General features: G+C 35.5%; 1 protein-coding gene across 2 annotated transcripts in view; it reads left to right on the forward strand.

The window, feature by feature from the left end:
* The window catches only part of LOC106880341 (conserved oligomeric Golgi complex subunit 7), a 39,660-nt gene that overhangs the window by 6,049 nt on the left and 12,138 nt on the right, over positions 1-21,473 (forward strand). For both annotated transcript variants that reach the window (XM_014930223.2, XM_014930222.2), the window contains exons 4-20: positions 1,601-1,656; positions 2,826-2,910; positions 3,683-3,772; positions 4,260-4,328; positions 5,829-5,864; positions 7,243-7,363; positions 8,827-8,909; positions 10,642-10,752; positions 11,691-11,855; positions 13,249-13,303; positions 13,714-13,844; positions 14,751-14,825; positions 15,979-16,044; positions 16,513-16,651; positions 18,661-18,781; positions 19,632-19,735; positions 20,572-20,702. In XM_014930223.2, the coding sequence (XP_014785709.1) occupies positions 1,601-1,656; positions 2,826-2,910; positions 3,683-3,772; positions 4,260-4,328; positions 5,829-5,864; positions 7,243-7,363; positions 8,827-8,909; positions 10,642-10,752; positions 11,691-11,855; positions 13,249-13,303; positions 13,714-13,844; positions 14,751-14,825; positions 15,979-16,044; positions 16,513-16,651; positions 18,661-18,781; positions 19,632-19,735; positions 20,572-20,702 (1,638 nt within the window). The remainder of the gene's footprint in view (positions 1-1,600; positions 1,657-2,825; positions 2,911-3,682; positions 3,773-4,259; positions 4,329-5,828; positions 5,865-7,242; positions 7,364-8,826; positions 8,910-10,641; positions 10,753-11,690; positions 11,856-13,248; positions 13,304-13,713; positions 13,845-14,750; positions 14,826-15,978; positions 16,045-16,512; positions 16,652-18,660; positions 18,782-19,631; positions 19,736-20,571; positions 20,703-21,473) is intronic.

The following is a 21,473-nucleotide window of genomic DNA, read 5'->3' on the forward strand; positions in this document are numbered from 1 at the left end:
GCGGGTGGCACATAAGATGTACCATCTTGAGCGTGACCGTTGCCAGTACCGCCTGACTGGCCTTTGTAGGGTTTTCGAGCGAGATCGTTGCCAGTGCCCCTGGACTGGCTCTTGTGCGGGTGGCACATAAAAGACACCATTTCGAGCGTGGCCGTTTTCGTGCGGGTGACACATAAAAGCACCCACTACACTCTCTGAGTGGTTGGCGTTAGGAAGGGCATCCAGCTGTAGAAACTCTGCCAAATTAGATTAGAGCCTGGTGTTGCCATCCGGTTTCACCAGTCCTCAGTCAAATCGTCCAACCCATGATAGCATGAAAAGCGGACGTTAAACGATGATGATGATGATGATATCCTAAAGAATAATTTATAGTAATTGAAATGTAATAGTTCCAAACACTTATCATCTGCTTGATTTCTTCTGAATCAGTGAATAAATTTCCAGTTTAAATGCTAGTATTCATCATATAGACCTTTTAGAAATAAGAAGTAAAATCAGTCCCTTTGGCATTTGAATTTCAACAAAGGCAGGCTTTCATTTCAAAACTCTGTTGTCTGTACCAGTTTTTATGTCTTTTGTCATGTCCATGACAGTCAGACAAAGGATAAGAATCAGAGATGTTACATTCTCTGTTCTCATAATAGCAATTGTAATTATCAAACTCTGTGTATTCTCCTATGAGCTAAATGTTACAAAGACAGACTATTAATTACTATTATAGATTTGGCCCTAACTTAAAGACCATGGCATATGATAGTGAAATACTCTCAAATGAAAGCATGCTCATGAAATTTAATTTCCTCAAGGAAATTAAACTCTGAATTCTCCTATAAACTTTATTGCTGACATACACTGTCACCAGCTTACTCATTACAGATTTTATATGTTTGGACCAGTTTTTTGTAAAAGTAATTACATTTGATTGAATCAACTTTGATATATATTACACTGCTGAGCACCTAAACAGTTGATTGATTTATTAAAAAAAACACAGCCAAATCTCTCTCAGTTTGAATGCTACCATCTTAAAAAAAGGAGACATTCAAGAATGTGGTTCTAAGTTCCTTGCACATCAGAAAAGATGGGATGGTCATAACTGGAATGCCTTTAATCAAAGGTCTACTGAATCTGAGCTTATCTGGGATTAAACAAGTACATATTTTGTTTCTCCTCTTCTCATCTTCTTGGTGTCTTAGTCTCCTGTTATAATTCCAGTCATCTCTGATATATTATAAGAATGTGTGTCTTATAGGAATATAAATGAACCCCAGTACTTAACTGGAGTTTTCTTTTATTGAACCCAAAAGAATGGAAGTTGATCTCAGTGGAATTTGAACATAAAGAACTGTAACTAAATATCACAAGGTATTTTGTCCAATACTCTACCAATTCTGTCAATCTAAGTTAGAATCAATTTCAGTCATATTTGAACTCAGTGGAGGAAGAGGGATGGAAATAAATACAGAAAGTGATTCAGCTTGTTTCTTTATATATTCTTCCATCTAGTCATTCATTCAATATCATTCACCCTCTATCCTCTCCAGAAACCCTTCCTCTTTCAATGATCCTGTTTAATGCAATTCTGTTAATCTCATTTCAGGAAGTCAATAATGTTATAGAAGACTCCAGCCAGCAAGCCTTACAGAATCTACCCAGGTCTCTCTCTCTCTCTCTCTCTCTCTCTCTCACTCTCTCTCACACACACACACACACACACACAAACACACAGAAATTGCAGCCAGGTTTTACTTAAATAACACACTACTGTTAATGTATGGTTTTTGAGAGGATTTACTACTATTTCTAGCAAGTCAAGTCAGTCAAATGGTTCTCTGCAGGGAGAGTATCATGCTATGAAAAACAGTTCCTCCAAAACTGGGTTAATCACTAAACCGGTGATTGTCTGAGGGAAATGGATTAATCTCTGATGGTGAGGACCACATACACAAAGTAGTGTCTATAATTTGCAGCAAAAGAAACATTGCAAGAGGCTTAATTCAAAAAGTACTTGTTTCATCCTGTGCCACTATGCATCCACATAAGAAATTCACTGACACATGTACTTATATCTATGGTGGACTTTGGTCCAATTTCTGTCTCCCAGATTGTTCAATTTGAGGCTATGCTATGAGACAATGGAGTTGAATCTGGGTCAAGAATTACTAGACTCATGAAAGCCTCTCTGGGCTCCTTGGCATGTTATTGATCTTTGCGAAATGAAAATCTCATTCCTAAGATGCTATTTGTTTCCAGCTCTCTGTGTAAACATGTCTGTTGTTTGGTGGACTGGGACATTATTAGCTTGTTTGGTAACAGATGGGGGTTGGTGTTAGGTAAGGCATTTGTCCCTACATATCTGATCCATGCAAGAATGGAAAAGTAAATGTTAAAATGAGGATTATGATGTTAGTCTGTCAGAGAAAACACCTTGTATTTAGTTGGTTGTAAAGGAATCTTGTTTACTATGTAATACATTTTTTTACATTTTTTGACCAAGCAAGCCATGTCATAATTAAAGAGATTATTATATTAACTATTCAAAGTTAGCCTAGAAAGTAGTGATTGGATGGATACTTGCTTGGATATTTACTCAATTTTGATGCCAATTTTCACGCTTAACATAACTAAAACATAGACATGGAGCAATAGTAAACTTTACAGCATTTAGTTTTATCCTTTTATATTTTGAGTTCAAATCAGCCTTTTTTATCTTTGATTTTTAATTCTTAGAGGTTAGGAAATAGTTTAAGTTATCTGAACTTGTCTTCCATTGCCACTGTTAGTTATCCTTAAACTAATACTTTTCTTTTTTACATTCCAATAAGGGTAATGAGAGAAATTGAAGCTGTTCGTCAAGAAGCAGCACTTCTTCAAGATCAAATGAGACTAGTGAAACAAGATATTCAAAAGGTAAATACATGTCTCCACTCTCTCTAGCCACTACACATACTTTATTTTCTCTCCTTGTTTCTTTGTGTTCCTTTCTGTGGAAGAGTGTTGGCTCGAAATGTTAAAAACTTTTTCACTTCCTGAGCGTTAAACTAATACATCTGTTTGTTGTCTACACCACCTGTCTTTGTTCTTTGTTTTTTTGTGAATTCTCCCTATATATATATAGAAACTCTGCCAAATCAGATTGGAGCCTGGTGCAGCCTTCTGGCTTGCCAGTCCTCAGTCAAATTATCCAACCCATGCTAGCATGGAAAGCGGACGTTAAATGATGATGATGATGATATACATATGTATATATTTGTGATAAAAGAAGTATTGATACCAGATATCTCACGGATAACTGAATCGGAACACATAGCAGCTGCTAATGTTTGTCGCATAAACTTACTTTGTGTGACCACCACCTGCCAATCTAGTATTATATTGTGGATGTATCCCCACCTGCTGTGGATTATGCTTTGGGAATTCACCACTTGCTAATTTATTATCACATGTACCTTCCCACCTGCTAATCTACCATAATGTATTGTGTCACCTCCTCCCACTTGCTAATTATTGTAACCAGACTAACAAACAGTAACATTTGCTAAACAAGTGGTATATTTTCTCAAATACATCACTTGGTTATAAGTGATATATTTTATAGAATTAGTGTATGAAAGAGAGAAGCCGAAATTTTGTATTGTATAACACTTGTGAAATGTGTTCTTACTTTTCATTTATATTTTAGGTTGAACAGGACACCTCTCAGTCCATGCAGACTCTCTTGAAACTTGATGGCATAAAATCTCGGATGAAAGCGACTTCTGATGCTCTCAAGGTAAAATGGATTTTACTAAAATCAAAGAAAATCACATTCTGTTTATGTATGGAGATAACTTTGATTTGGAAGTGTTTGAGTGTATGTAAAGTCTCACATCCCAAATCTGAGTTTCTGCAGCATCATTCTTGCAACATGTGGCTTTGCATTATTGTGGAGCAGAATTGGGCTGTGCCGATTTACCAATGCAGGTCTTGTTTTTTCGCAAGTGAGCATGCATTTCAGCGAGTTGATTGCAGTAAACCTCTGCTGTAATGCTTTGATTGGCTTCCAGAAAGTTGTAGTGGACAACACCAATTGCAGACCACCAGACAGTTTGCTGGTGCAACTTTGGCTTTGGAAAATGTTTGGGTGACTCATCACTTTTTTGGTTTATGTTGGTCAAATCATTCATATTACTGTTATATAACAGACTGTGCAATGAATGCAGTTCTACTCAGTTTTATTTTTGCCTAAATCATTACTGTTAAATTTTATTCTACTGCAGGAAGCTGACAATTGGACAACTCTTTCTGCAGATGTTGAAGAAGTTTTTCTATCTCAAGACATCCAGGCTGTAAGTTAATCTTTGAGTCTTTTTAAGATATCTGTTAGTCCACAAATACAACTTGAAATATATAGTTGTCTTTCAAAATAATATTTCTAACAAGTATATATACAACTGTATAATTCAATATTTTATTCATTAGATATTTGTTAATGATTTATTTATTATTTATGAATGTAATGATTTAATTAGAGAAAGAATTAGGACTTGGAGTAAATAGTGATATTTCAGTGTCATCCAAACAAATAATCAATCTAAGTGGCATTGAAATACATAGATTTTGAGTAAGAGTAAGGTTATCATATAATTAATCACTGCATTGATGCTTTGTTAGTGTTGTGGGCCATACAAAAAGCTTTTTCCAGAAGAAATGTTTGTTTGGATGAACAATGAGACCATAAGGTATGCACATCAGCAGGGTAATGCTACCTTCATCACATCCGTGGAGATAAAGGCATATCTCAGAATGCTTATGTGAAAATATCTATTTGTATTCAAGCTACATGGGCAAGTGAAAGTGACATGACTGGTAAAAATCAACACACTCTACTCAGAATTGATAAGTCTTTATATCAGTTAGATTGCTATGTGTATAGCTAACACTGAAATATCCCCCTAATTCTTTTCTCCAAGAACAGGCTCTCTTTCTCTAATTAAATCATTACATTAATATCACTGAATTCTAACTCACCTGCCACAATGCTCAGAATTATACACCAACAATCATTATGTCATATCTGTAAATTTCATACAAATTCATGAATATAGTTATATTTTATTGATTTTCATACTGATCTAAATTGCATTTCATCAAGATCTCAAGTTTCTAATAGGGAAAAGAGAAAACCCAGTCAGTGTGTTGCAGTTTTGATTTTGTGAAAGTATGTTGGAAGTCTTCAAGATTTCACCAAAATGAAATATTGTAGCTCATGTTATTCATTTGTGGTGTGTATTTGAAAAGTAGAAAATTCCTAGATGTAAGGATTGTTGTCATAAAATCCTTGGTTAGGTTTTATTGAGCATGCTTATGGCCAAAGGTGTTCTAACCATGACCATCTTGTCTTTTATATGACAGTAAGATGTGGTTTGAAGGAGATTTGGTTGTTGTTTCTAGAATGATAGACTTGAAAGGTCAGATGTGATAGAATAAATTAGTGATAATGCAAAACTGAAAATATAATTAAATGGTGATTATTGTCTATTGATTTTAATACTTTAGCATTTAAACCGACCATATCTGGTCTGAATATTCTACTTGTTCTATGTTCAAACTGACCAAATCCAGCCTTTCACACCTACATTACAATGTCATTCTAAAAATATACCATCACATCATCGAAATCTTGAAGCTACAAGATAATGCATGATTAATTCAAAACAATGGAAATAAACATGCATTACATTCGATCAAGTTATCTGAATGTTAAAGGGTTAACTGAAATGGTATTGTTGACAACTCTTTCACACAGACTTGGATTTCTGGATTATATTCTAATTATTTAATTACAGATTACAGCCAAACTTGTTGGGATGCAGCAGAGTTTGGTAAGAGGAATTTTTGTTTTTTAATGTTATTTAGAATTTTATTTATTAAGAGTTTTTTAAAAGTATATGTTAGAGAAAAACAGTATTTTATTAAAATACACTTATATTTTAGAGAAAACATAATATGCTTTTTACAAAAACACTATATATTTAATAGAAAAATTTTATATTTTATAGAAAATCATACGTATTTTGTGTCAGTTTGATACTTTTAATGTATGTGGGCACACATGCATACATATATAAAATCATTTTGTCTGCTTTCCATTCTGACATGGGTTAGACAAATCATTATAGTCCAAGTTCTTATTTGAACTGCATTGCACTCATGCATTTCATTTTTGGTTTAGTTTCTATTGCTGGATGCCCTTCCTAACACCCACTTTACAAAGTGTACAGGGTACATTTATTCATAGCACCAACATTAGAGAGATTGCTATGTTTATATACAGGGTGTCCCAAAATTAAGGTAACTGACTTTTTCCAATTTTACCAAAGAAAAATATTGTTATATTTTGGGTCCAAGCATTGCAGTTCAATGGTAAAGGAAACACAGTTATGACATTACCACATTTATTCGATATAACCACCTCTGTTTCGAATCATAACCTTAAGTCTAGAGGTGAATGCATCACATGGGACACAGCTGTTCTTGCCGAATCGAAGCCCATTCCTGATACAGTTTTATCTTCAGAGCACCAAGGGAAGCATGAGGAGTGTTCAAGACCCTCATCTCTAAAACAGAAAAATCCAACAGGTTGAGATCAGGACTTCTTGAGGGCCAAACATCCTTACCTATGAACAACGGAATGTTTTCCTGAATCCAATGTTGTGTCTGTTTGGGGCTGTGGGATGGTGCCAAGTCCTGTTGGAAGCTCCAAGGTGCACCTCAAAAGTGCTCATTCACCCATGGAAGCAGTTCAGTTTCCATCAATGGCAAACTACCTCACCATAGTATCTGTAAAAAAGCTAAGTGAACTGACCTATTGTGAGCTACATGTCTTTGTTTGAAATCAATGGTCAGTCAGTAATTAACACGCTACCAGTAATAATTAATTATCACCTTGTAAGGTAAGAGGGCATTTGTTCAGTTGTTCCATGCAGTGTGATTGAAGTTGGAACTACAGAAAGCAGATGTCTTAACCACACAGCCATGCATATGCTGAGATAGCCTAAGATGGGATCCAGGAAACAAACTCTCTCCTAAAAATTTATAGTATCATTGTACTTGAGATACTACATCTAGCTAGGTCAATGAACCAACGCACATTAGTATAGAGGTTAGACAAACTATGATAATGATGATGATATGATTTACTCAAAAAACTGAATCGTTCTTACTTCATATAACTAAAGAGAACTATTATTGCTATTTCAGCAAATGCTGGTTGATACCCCAGATTACCAACAGCGTTGTCAGCATCTGGAAAAACTTCAAAATAAGTTGGAGACCCTACTAAGTCCTCAAGTTGTAGCTGCATTTAATGCACAGTCACTAGGTAAATGTTGGATTTAGTCTCTTAATAATCTTGATGGCCAGTCTTTTTCTCAACACAAGTGAACCGAGTTTTAAACAAAAAAAAAAAAAATGTAAACGTGTAATGATATTGAGGACAATGTGTGAAGAGAAGATTGCTAAATTGATTTAGAAATGTTGTTGTTGTTGCTTAGCCTTGAGTCAACACTGACTAAAGATATTTCAGCTGTGATTATCCCTGTCTTTTTGTTTTTTTTATTCCAGGGACTATTTTGTCTTATGAATCCTTTTTTATTTAAGATTGTTGTGTGTTAAGGGTGATTTGGCTGCTATTTTATGTATGTTTCATTACTTCTGTCGCAGCAAATAATTTTAATTAATTTTTCCAAATCTAATATTAAGATCTCTACATAATTATTACAGTGATTAACTTACACTTGAAAACATTACCGCATCAATTGAATTGGCAGAGAAGAGTGGAAGGGAGCTATTTGATGTGATTGATATCATAGCTTTTTTGTGTGGCTGTATAGAGACTCCCTCTTTGGCTTATGATATATACATGCTGAATGTAAAGGTGTAGTGGTGATAGAATTAGTAAAATAGTTGGTGACATTTGCAGGACGTCCAGACCTTGGTTCAACTTTGAGACACTCCCCCCACACACACACACACACCTTCCCGTCCTAAATTCAGCTTCCCACTTTTGCACTGTTGATAAAGCTGGAGTGTCATCACATAATGTAGTAACAATGTCAGCATGTATGTCCTTGGGGGCCAAAGCCTTTTTCTGCAGGTACTTGATGACAGCATGATGCCAAATTTTGTCTATTTTCAACAGAAATTGCTATTAGTTACTTTTGAAGTTTTCTTTGAACAGTCAGCTGTCATTTTACCTAGAAAGAAACAATGCAGTTGATAAGAATGATTGAAATTAATGTATGCAAAATTTCACACCACTCGTACCAGTCCTTCTTAGTCAGCCTATGAACTTTTCAACCTACTCTCATCTATTTGTCATTGTTTGATATATTTTTACCTATTTAAATTTCTCTCTTCCTTTAACCATATTTCTTTACATGATTGTCTGAGGAATGTATCTATCTTCCTGTCTACACCTCCTTAGTTTTTCACCCTCTTGTACTACACTCCTTAACAATCCTTTGCTCTGCTAAATCAATTGCTTGTCTTCAGTTTCCTCAATCCCAGATTAACAGCTACAGTGGCAAAGTACTGTATTTTACAAGCCTCATGGCAATAAACTTTGTCACTTTTCCAATTCATTGATTTTTACTGAAACTGGCCATCATTAATTTTCTTGGACTTGTATTAACAAAGCGATATTTTAATAAAAGGATATTTATTTGGAATTTTTTTATAGAGAACCTGTTAAAATGCATTGGTAACTCAGTGAACTGTTTGTTGAAAAACTTGGTGGCTCACTATAGCATATCACTGTAGAATAATTTTCTTCTTCTTTTGCAGAAGCTACACAGACTTATGCAAAGATATTTGAGGACATCAATCGCTTGAGTCAGTTGTACAAATATTATCACAAGTGTCAGAAGGTAAATCAGTTTTGGCATCAATTTAAACAACCCTCTCACTTATTCATGCACATGACAGTAATACATGTCTTAAAATATCAACATTGATAAGAGCTGTGTTTTACATATAGGTATTAATAAAAAGTTATTTTAAATGTTATGTGGTTAGAGCAAGTAATTTGCTATGTAAGAGAATAAATGTACTTTTTACAGGAATTAGCAGAAATGAGTTACTACTTTATTCATTAAACCAAGCTTGAACCTTATATGAAACTAACTGAACGAAGGTTCCTGTTCAGTTAATATAGTCCTAGCAGAGAAACAAAAGATGTATTAGCTGTGTGACTTGAAACAACTGTAATCAAGCTATTATGTCATGGCTGAATGTGAAATGTATGGCTTGAAACAAACTGCTTTATCATGGCCATTAAATTAGCTGCATAACTTGAGAAAATTATCATATAATAGCTAATCATTGAGCTACATAACTTGTGTTTGCTGATGGACATTTGATATAATGTAACTGTTTAATTAGCTGGTCTATTGAGAGAAAGTCCAGTAGCCAATAGCAATAATGACTGGTAAATTGAACTGCAATAATTGGTTTGCATAGCAATTGATAAAGCCCAAAAGTGTAGTAAGATCTATTGGTCAAAGTCACCAATGCAGGAGCCTTTGTGGAAGGGCTCTGTAAAACAATGTACCTTTTCTTTTAAAATAGCATATGCTTTTGGAATAGCCTATTATTTGGGTTAGTTCATTTCTTGATAATTTTCATTTACTGGGTTGCTCCAATAATAGCACTCCATGATGACAGTGTTTATCTCTTCATGCCACTTCTGCCTATTTTTACAGCTAGCATTAGCTAAATTACAACTGGGTCCATCCTACTGTGCAGTGGGTGCTTGTCAGGTGAGACTGCTCCACTTTTGGTTCCAAACCCATTTATGCTGTTATTTGGCTCGTTATATTACATCATTTCATTAATATGCTATGTGAGGGTTTTACTGTCCATGAGTATTCTTTTCATAGCTTGATCACTAAGAGGGCCACCATAGTTTAATTCCACTAGACCCCAAGCTGATATTTCTTGGTCATGAGATTATTATTATTATTGAAGGAAAGAGTAATGCATGCCATCAAAGTGACACTGGGGTACAAATATATGAAGCGCAGTATACCCATCATGACTACCCGTCTAATAAGGATACACCAGGCACATGCATCACAAACACTAGTGCATGACATGGTGACCTTGTATCAAGATAAACAGTGCATGATCTCGTAGGTGGGGCCCAGTTTGAATCTTCTTTGAGTCGAGTAGTTTATCCTGCTCAAAAGGTCCTTGGATGAGGGTTGTTTAAGGATGATGAACAAAACACCCATGTTTCCCAGAGGTGAATTATTCAAACCCTCAAACATTCCCCTCAACACATGACTATGATGCTTCCCCATTACTCCTGCTTGTGATCAGAGATGCACATATAGTCAGCCGCTAAGGGATATGCTCAAATGGTTAACGTCAAGTAACTGACAAGCAAATCTGTGGTATTGAGCAAAATATTTGCTGTAGCCCATCTTTTTATACCAAGATAAAATATGTTAATGATAACACTTCCAATCAGTTACGATCAGAAGCCATGAGAATCACTGCCTGGTACTGCACTAATTTTATCATTATATTATTATTATTATTGATATTGTTATTATTATTATTTTACAACTGACTGCATCTTCATATTCCTATCAACAGGTTCAACTGATTAATCACTGGAAGAGTATTCTGGACACCAATTCTGATGACACATTCTTAGAATGGCTTACAGCATTTTACGATCATCTATTGTCTACTTGGCATGGACAGGTGACTTAGAATTTTGTGTTATATAAATTACCTCATTCCCAAACTGCATCTTCCCCCAGCATAACCAATTTTACATGGCTTTCTTTTTAAAATGGCAAGGTTTATATTAGCTGAAGTTGTCTGAGATACACAATATCTAAAATACAAACAGCAGAATGGAGACATCTAGAATGTCTTTGATGAAAACTCTTTCCTCAACCAGTGTTTGATGCGGGTTAGACAACAACATTGACTTTCCTGCTTGACAGAGTTTATAATGTTGGAAGAATCCAAGTTGAAACTTGGCACAACTGCTCTGCCAGAATTGTTTGTCAGTTTTAGCTAGTCCTCAATAATAAAGTAATTATCCTGCTAATTGTAATAATATATGTGTATATATTCCATTGGGCGTAATAATATTGGTGTAAATATCCTCTTGACTCTAATAATATAGGTGTAAACAAATTGCTGACTGAAATAACATAGATTTGTGTGTGTGTGCGTATGTGTGTGTGTAAATGGTGGACATCAACAATTGATGTTTCTAAAATTTTACATCGATATGGTTATCAAAGGAAAGTGAATATTTTACAGCATGTTTTGATAATTGTAAATGTTGATGTGCAAGAAACTAACAATTATAGTTTTTGCATTTATTTAAAGGGAAAATAAAACATGTTGCCTTAGGTATATTAATTACTGAAAAAGAAAGAAAAACGCAAGACTGTCATGACCACCACATTTTTCATCATAAGCCTACTGGATCAGAGCTGACCTGGATCTAAACAATTTTACTTTTTGAAATGCTTTTTTCTAATTGTTTTTGTTCTGTAGAGAAGGTATCCAAGTTTCAATTTTGTGTATGTCTTCAAATCATTTAGTTTATTATTTCTGTACATTGTTCTTCTTTTACCTATTTTTTTTAAAGATTATGTTTTTATTTATTTTTTTTTTTTAAGATAAAATGGTGCAGTCAAGTATTTCGAGATCCTGTACCTATTCTTTGTGACCTTTTCACAGAAGTCATCAAGGACCTTGACCCAAGTTTGGATGATTGCCTTGCTGTATATATCGATGAGCAGGGTTCTAATGTAACCTTAATTAGTCTTATCAACTTGAAACAGGTTTGTTTTGTTGCTCATATGACTTTGTTTCAAGAAGATTTTTAGACATCTGTATTTAAGATATTGATTGTATTACAGTGCTCCTTATTGCTGTTGTTATTGGCGGCGGCAGTAGTATAGTGTAGTATTAGCTGCAGCACTGTAACCATCATCTTTGCCTCTATTTTCTTTTCCTGTTGTTAATTATGTAAACATCAAATATTATATAAAAATGTCACACTGGTTTCAAGCACACACACTTACAACAGAAAGATGATTTATGAGAGTGGTCAAATAGCTGCACTATCTGTGGTTCAATAGCTGGACAGCTTGTTAAATATTTGGACCAATTGTGCCTAAATGAACTACATTTGCTTAAATATTTGGACTACTTGTGGTTCACATTTGAGTCACTTTTTAGATATTTGGACTACCTGTGAAAAAATAGTTAAATCATTGGTTAAATTGATAGGTTACCTGTTGATGGATTACATATGGCTAAATAATCAATTAGTCTGCATGGATTTCAGTTGCTGCAGACCTGTATTGTCAATAGGCATTTCCACGGTGAAGGTCTCAAAGGAGTTAATTGTTTGTCATATCCTTCCCTCTGGACAGCCTTGTAGATAGCAATTGTTTTTTCATTGAAATGAGGCAATGTCACAAAGTCAAGATTGAGGAATCTTGTCTCTCTTCTCTTTGATAAAGATAAGGAATGTTGTGTTGTCATATGAGACATCAATAATGAGCTGGTGTATAAACAATAGCAAGACATACACCCAAGACTACCTGAAATACAATGCATTTTAAAATTATATGTTCTTTCACCTTGTAAGAAACTTTCTATCAAACTCCCCCTCTCTCTCTCTCTCTCTCTCTCTCTCTCTCTCTCTCTCTCTCTATATATATATATATATATATATATATATATATAGGAGGGAACCTGTGGAAGAGGTAGACCCAGGAAGACATGAAGCGAATTGGCAAAGCATGATCTTCAGATGCTGGGTCTCACGAACGTAATGACAAGTGATTGAGACCTTTGCCGATCTGCTGTGCTTTAGAAGACTCATCAAACCAAGTGATATCATAGTCGTGGACAGTGTCAGTGACACGTAAAAGGCATCCATGCTGGTGACACATAAAAGGCACCCACTACACTCTTGGAGTGATTGGTATTAGGAAGTGCATCTGGCCATAGAAACCAAGCCAAAATCAGATAGGAGCCTGGTATAGCTCTTGAGTATGCCAGTTCCAGTCAAACCATCTAACCCATGCTAGCATAGAAAACAGACACTAAACGATGATCATCATCATCATGATATATATGTGTGTGTGTTGTGTACTATATTTAAAATCTTATCATTTATTGGAAGAGCTCTCTTATGTACTTTGTTTTTTATAATTTTGTAAGGTTTCTGAAAGATTTTCCAAAAGTATTGAGTCTGCTGTGGAACATTGTATGTCAGGTAAGCTTGAAATCATCTTTTTATTTACATGCAATGTCATCTGTTACCACTTTATTTCCCACTGAACACTCCTTTCCCCAAAACACCCTCCCTTCTGTATTAGATATTGAAGAGGTCAAGTAACAAAACAGAAGTTCCTTCTCACTGACCTGAGTAATAAACGCTCCATCTATTTTACTGTTATATGTTGGTGAGTCAGCTTCCACATAGGTATTAGACCTGCTTAAAATAGAAGCCAAACTTCTCGAAACTACACCTTACAGTATTTTCAGACATGAAAGGATGCATTAGATAATATAGTCTTGGTTTCATGCGATAAGAAAGTTTTGATAGAATTGAGTTGAGGTTACACAACAACTACCACTACTACAATACCAACTCTACTTTATTGTTGATATTTGATCTTCCAGATAATCCAGAACATGCAGTAAGTCTCCTGGATCTACAGAAGAGTATATATGCTGTCTACCAGCCATATCTGAGCAAATATAAACATTTTGAAGAGGTTGCCCTTCAGTGTGAGCTTGATAACATCAGACTGGTGAGTTATTTATTATTTTGTTTCTGCAAGTTACATTTAACTCTTTTATGACCATCAGTCAGTCACTCAGAATCCATAACCTAGTCAGCTTTTAAATTGCAGTAATGTTAAGGTCAGCTATTCATGTTTAAACAACATTGCTTCTCATATCACATGCTACAACAGAAGCAAGCACTTATCCACAAAATTCCCATCTCACACCCTACCTGCAATTGTCCACTGAGAGGATCTTACCTCTTGAAAGTTATGGTCTAGAGAGCCACTCTCTCACTACCCAATGGTATTTATGAGATACTACACAGGAATGACAGCCAACAACTTCAAGAGAAGATATTCTCAACATATGCACTCCTTCAGATGTGGGTACAGGGAAAACTGTACTGCTTTATCTAGAGACTTCATGACCATGGCAACACATCACCTAATATCAAAAAGTGTATGCTCAACAGGGCTCCACCTTACTCATCAGGGGGCTTAAAATTGCCAATTATGCCTCCAGGAAAGGCTGCACATACATCAACAACTTGCAGTATCCATTAATAGAAACCCTGAAACTTCATATTATTGTCATAGAAATGTGATTAAGAATTTCACTTCTCAATCATGTGGTTTCAGGTTCAGTCCCACCTCATGGCACCTTGGGGGGCAAGTGTCTTCTGTTGTAGTCCTGGGCTAACCAATGCCTTATGTGTGAATTTGGGAGATGGAGACTGTATGAAACCTGTAGTAGATATACAGGTACAAATATTTTTTTAGGTGTAGGTATAGTTGTTTTGATCCCTTAAGTCTGCAACTCTAATTCAGCAGTGATATGTAAATTTGCTCCAGGAATCAGTCCTAAGAAAGTTTGCAAAGGTTTTTTTGACATTTTCTATTAATCAAATTCTTTTACTTTCTCTTATTAAGGATCACGAGGAAATTGTTGATTCTATTGGTTTACTTGGAGAATCTGTCAGCAAGCTGATGTCTTCTGCTAAAAAGGTTTGTATTATTAAGCCTTTTCATTTAAAACCAAAACATTTCTGTCACCTGTCAGACTGTCTATGACTAATTAACGACATTCTTCAATCTTAATTATCCATTCTGTTATGTAAAATAACAAACTGGTGTGTCATTCTAAACATTGTTCTTCACATCACATAATCACATACAAACCACAAACTATCACCATCTATTCCCGCCCAATAAATAAGTCTTGGCCATATTTCTGCTATTAGGTCAGTTAATGTATGTAAGGTTATATCATCATCATCATCATCGTTTAACGTCCGCTTTCCATGCTAGCATATGGAGTGTATTTGCAATTTGCTAATACTTGTATTTCTAATAGTTTGTATGTGAGTGGTAAATCTAGAATTTCTCTTCTGTAACCTCTTTTTGATGGTTTACTGAGATGAGAAACCTTAATTCATTTTCAGTACTTCCAAAACTTGTATGACAGGAGGGAGTTATTCTCAGTTCAGTGATCCAGCCTTGGTGATTGTCATAGAGTGTTCTCCACTAAAGGCATCAAAGAACCAGACCGTGAAGCCAGGCAACAAAGTTAGCCCACCACTTAAGACAGGAACACTCCTTTTGAAAAGCTTACACCCAGTTTCTGTTGACTAAATTTCACTCGAGTCTTTGGTTGATTTGAGGCTGCGGTAGAAGACACTTGCTCAAAGCTTCATGCAGTGGAATCAAACCCAGAACCATAAAGTTGCTAAAAGATGCTCTTTATCACACAGCCATACCTCTACTCATAACTGTTAATCTCTTTCATCCTGTTGGTAGATATTTGTGATGGGACCATGATACAAAGTCCCACATGACATCTGTTGTACTTAGTAATGGAGCCCTTGTACAGGAAACGGTTAAGATGAAGAACCTCAGATCATACTGTGGACAGAGAAATTAGAATTTAATTTGCTGTGGGTGCTGGTAGTGGTTAGTGTAACAATACCAACAGGTAGATATTTAGCTATGATCATCTTCATCATTATCAAGTCCATAAACATCACTAACATCACTGTCATCCTCATTACCTTTACGTCTACCACCATTACCACATGGAATATTCATTACCATTACCACATGGAATATTTTGCAACATCTCAGACCTTGTATATTAATGAAAGTAAATTTTACATTTTAGGCTAATGAGAGGTGTATCCAGTTTACTGATGGCTTTGGATATCTGTACTTATTGGAAGCACTAAAGGTATGTCATTATATATTATATACCAAGGTGTACTGACAAATATTTACATGCATACCCACTGACCCAAGACACACACACACAAAGTGAAAACTTTTATAATTAAGAAGATTACTTTGCAACCATGAGGGTTTTGGGTTCCATCTCATTGAATGGCATGACCAATAACTTTGAGGGAAATTTATGAGATGTAAAGTGCTTGGAAACTCATCATTTGTGTGTGTGTCCACATCTTCGCACTGGCACTATCTGGGCAAAACAGAAACATTGTTTATGCCCCTTATAAGCAGTGTCCCTTAGCTTAAAAAGCAAGTACAGGTTGGCAACAGGCAGGGCATTCCACCATAAAATATTGCCTCAGTAAATGTTCAACCTATACCAGCATGGTAAAAACAAACTAAAAAACAATGAAAATATCATAAGATATATTTGAATATGCATTTATATATTTTGCATTCCTTTATTCTTTAGATGTTCTATATCAGTTACTGCCGAGAGTTCAAGAGAGTTCTGTCAAATGTAAGGGCAAAGTGTTATATTGGTCGACAGCAGGAAGATTTTGAAGATTGGTCTCTATTTCAACAATCCTTACGGATGATTCAAATCTGTGGTCTGTATGCAGTATACTCTTTTCATTCTTTCTCATTTCTCTTATGTATTTGTGTATTCATGTGTTTGATTTACAGTAAGTAGTTTTGTGTCAAGTCTCTTAACCTGTTAGAAACTCAAGTCAACAAAGAAATCTCTGGGTAGTTGTGGTTCTCCAAGAAAATGCAGCCATGTACTTCTCAAATCACAATGTACTGTCTAAAAATAAAAGGTTACATTGAACAATGTAATCTTAGATATACTACGTCTGATTTAAAATGAAATGCTTACTGCTGAAACGGCTTTGATTATAGGTTCCCTGGAATAAGGCTGTCCTGAAACAGTCTTAGTTTAGTGGTCCTGTAGTCAAACATTGAAACATAGGAGTCCCTCTGACGTCTCTGTCTTCATGTGAATTTTAGGAATATTTAGCAGCTAGAGCTCTTCACAACTCTAGCAAGGATTGAACTTAACATGGGGAAATAAAACTCTTATCAATTTGACAATGTTTTCAGCAACAATTTGTTTTTAGTTTGTTGCTTCTTATTTGCAGCTATATCAAGTATCTTCATTGCAGACATGATAGTGCTGATGACAAGACCTTCAACAACAACAGTTTCCATATCTTGTAGTCCATAATATTAGTGACATTGTGGATTTGTCATTGATTAATCTATTTCAATCTAATCCAACAGCAAGGTCAACAACTTATTAAAGCCTTATTAAACTGCAAAATCTATTTAGTAACAAACTTTCTCCAACATAATGGTGACAGATCAGATAGTATAACGTATCAAATTCTCATTTAGTTATCCACACAGCAACCCATAGATCAAGTTGTCATCATCATCATTGCCATTCTCCTCCTCCTTTATGTATTATATCTTGTAGAGCCAGCTCCAGCCTATGGTCTGAAGCATTATACAGGAAAATAGTTAATTAAACAGCACATACTGTAGTATGGAGGTTGTTTCCAGTAGTGTGATCTACTTTGTTGGTATTGATGTTACTCAGGATATAGTTCATGGTATTTTCTGCTTTTTTGTTCATGAGTCCTAGCACTTTGAGGACCACTGGTATTATTTTGTTCTTCAAACTCCACATCTTCTCAGGGTTGATAAAATAAAGTACCTGTCAAGTACTAGGGTCAGTGGTACTAATTAACCCCTCCTATCAAAGATGCTGGCTTTGTGCCTAAATCAAAACCTGAAGAGGAAAATAAAAGAAGTGTTGCTTTCTAGCCATTTTGTTGAAAGGTAGATGAGAGTGGTGAGAATGGCGTGAGTGAATAGGCCCATCTTGAGTATATATCTGTAAATCAGAGATAAGGAACTAAGAAAAGGCACAAATCCCAGAATAGCCCTCAAACATTTCCTCCCTATTGAGGAATACTTATTGTGAAAATGTTATTACTTTTTTTTTTGTTACTCCTATTTACACAAATACACACACACACACACTCAAGGTTTTGTCTTGTGGCATCCTTAAGGATTTTCTTTGTGTAAACTTTTTCTGGTCAATAAAGAAATCATCATCATCATTATTACTTTTTAGACTGTTGTAGCTTCTAATTTTATGTCTTTTAATTGACTTGTACCATATTCCTTTCAACTCTTACTTGTTATATATTTAACTGTATTGAGATATTGTAGAGTAAAAGTGGTGTTATGTCTATATCTGTATGTGAAAATATTTATGTGAATATAGTTTGTAAGAGCTAGGGAGTGGATTCGGCCTGTACATTAGACCAAGGTCCTGAATGCTATGGAGGACCTCCCGTACCCACTAAAAAATTCACAGTCCCCTTGAATTTTGAGCAACATTCCTCTCTACTCAGGACCCAAATGCATTCTTATTCAGCTTTACCAAATTTGTTTGGAAGGCCCTGTGTATATATTTATATCTGATCAGGCACTCTACTAAACACTACAGTTCTGTCAAAAGTGAAGACGTCTTTTGTTATTCAGTTTACTCTATATTTATTTTACTTTGATTGTCTTAATAGATGTTTGTTATTGTTGTTGCATTCAGGAGAGTTGATCATACAGACTGAAGAACTTGATAAAACCCTCATCAATAATATCATCTCAACCTTAGGCAAATACTTCTTACCCAGTCAGCATTCACCACTTAAAGAAACTACTGATAAAAAGTAAGTCATGCCTATATTAAGTAACAATTATGTCCTTTTTGTTTTTTTGTAGCTTGCAGTTTCCAATAAAATAACTTAATATTAGTCACCATCCTCTGATAGTTAGATAACTATGATATTATTGATTTGAACCATTATTATTATTGATTGTATAAAATATCCTGCAGTATTTGTTCGAGTTCTTGTTCTGAGTCCCAATCCTACCAAGGTCAACTTCATTCTTCTTAGGTTGATGAAATAAAGTAGTGGGATTGATATAATCAATTGTTCACTTTCCCCAATTTTATGGTTTTTACCTGCATTAGAAACAATTATTATTATTATTATTATTATTTAGTTCTTTAAGGTGGCAAGCTTGCAGAATCATTAGCATGCTGGGCAAAATGCTTAGCTGCATTTTGATCTTTACATTCTGAGTTCAAATTCCACTGAGGTCGACTTTGCCTTTCAACCCTTCAGGGTTGTTGAAATAAGTATCACTTGAATACTGGGGTCAATGTAACTGACTTAACCCTCCCCCAAAATTGCTGGCCCTGTGCTAGAATTCAAAACCATTATCATTTAGTTTTTTCATAATTGTTACTCGACAAAAATTTTTCTATATGGCCCAAGTAAAATTACCATACCACACACTCATGCATCCATCCACATATATGAACCACTATCACCACCATCATCCTCACTGTCACCACACCATGACCAAACTCTACCAGTCTTGGAGACCCAACAACATCTATGGGTGTTGTCCTTGTCTTCTCTAAATTTTAAAATATTAAAATGATTTCTAAACTCTTGACTGTTACTCAAATGTTTGTTAATATTTGACTTAAATCTCATATTTTGTGTACAGGACTGGCAAGAAAGTGTCTCTTTTCCAGCGCCATGCCTCTCTTTTGTTGGAAGATGAAGCAGATATAGAAATTCTTGAAGAGTTTGTCTTGAAACTTGAGGAAGGTAAATACTTTTGGAAAACATGTTATTAAAAAGAAATTTTATTTTTTAAGTTGGGTTACCACCATTATGGTTCAGTTCCACTGTACAGCAGTGTCTTCTACTATTGCCCTGGGCCAACTAAAGCCTTATGAGTGGATTAGGTAGATAGAAACTAAAAGATGATTGGCAGAATTAGAAAAAAACATCTTGTGTTATTTAGTTGCATCCCTCTACATTCTGAGTTTAAACCTGGCTGAAGCTAACTTCTAGGATCAAATAAAAATATCAGTTAAATACTTGGGATGTTTTATCAGGCTCTACCCATCCCCTTACATTTGTGGCCATCTACCTGAGTGAAAAATTATTTGACTATCAGTTGATAGAAGTGACAGGATATGATGTGTCTCTTAATTCGTTATGGAGTCATAACAAGGGGAACCGTTGTTATGTAGGTGTTCTTCTTAGAACCCATTCCTCTCCAGATTTGAACACAGATAATTTCTTTCAGAAAGAGAGAGAAAGGGATAGAGAAGAATCAACCCCATTTATTACTTATTTTAACAACTCCGAAAGGATGAAAGGTAAAAAAAGGCCTTGGTGGGATTTGTATTTGCAGCACAGAGAGGTAGAACAAATGCCAAAAGGCATTCTATCTGATGTTCTTAAGTATATGTTACCATGATGGACAAAATGCCAAAATTAGTTATGTCCCTTCTGAGTTCAAATCCCCTGTGGTCACTATTATAGTTTATCCTTCTGGGGTTAATTTAATCCACTGTTCTCATCCCATAAATTTATGGCCTTGTGTCTTAATCAGAAATTATCATCATCGTCATTTAACTTTCTCTCTCCTTCAGGTGATACACCATCAGTGTTGTCTGATGTCACCAAGGAAATGTTCAAACTCAGTCAGGAAGTGCATAAGTTTGGTTTTGATATTGTTTTTGCTCAGCTCAAGAAACATCTCGTTGGAATGGCCAACATGGAGGTTAGTAACAGTTTATGACAGCAAACTTATGAGTAAATAACATGTGGGACTAGTATCTCAGATGTTGTCAGTTCAGATCCATTGTAGGTGATTTTTGTTTAGTTCCAAATCAGCTGTGATCAAGCAGTCCTATGATTAAAAGGATGGTCCTACTATGATGATCCTGTCTTTATTACAGATATAGTATACTCTGGATTACAAAATCCAGTGTGTCTTTTAGACAATAAGATTCAGTTTGAGGGAGATTTAGCTGTTATTTTTTGCAGGTTGATTAACTGTGTAGAAATTCCCTCTTTGATTCAACAAATATTTCTAGGTAGAACGCTTTATTCCGCATTACTTTGGTTCATGTTGTTGTTGACACTACGTCATCTGTGAATGTTACTTGTGATAGACTGGTGTCCTATCCAGAGACAGGTTTATTTCTCATTCACTTTACATCATGAAACCAGATCTGGGCACAAATCCTTAAAAAATCCATCAACACTTATGAAACTGTGGTGCGATGGAGGAAGAAGACAACAAGAAGCAAAAGGACAGAATGAAGCGTTGGACCTTACCTTGCCGACCGCAGTGGGGTACACGATCACTCCTAATCAGAACACGTCTTTCTCGTAACGTCGCTGTTTTCTCACTGGCCCCACGTGTCGCCGACTTCCGATCTGACCCTTCCGGTCTGGCTTCACCTCTGTTTGCCTCACCCCTCTCCACCACAACACATAGCTCGTCACAGCCCATAACACCACATGCCCCCCTGATCTATAGATCATT

The sequence above is a fragment of the Octopus bimaculoides genome, chromosome 3 (genome assembly GCF_001194135.2).
Source record: "Octopus bimaculoides isolate UCB-OBI-ISO-001 chromosome 3, ASM119413v2, whole genome shotgun sequence".
In the NCBI taxonomy this organism is placed as follows: domain Eukaryota; kingdom Metazoa; phylum Mollusca; class Cephalopoda; order Octopoda; family Octopodidae; genus Octopus; species Octopus bimaculoides.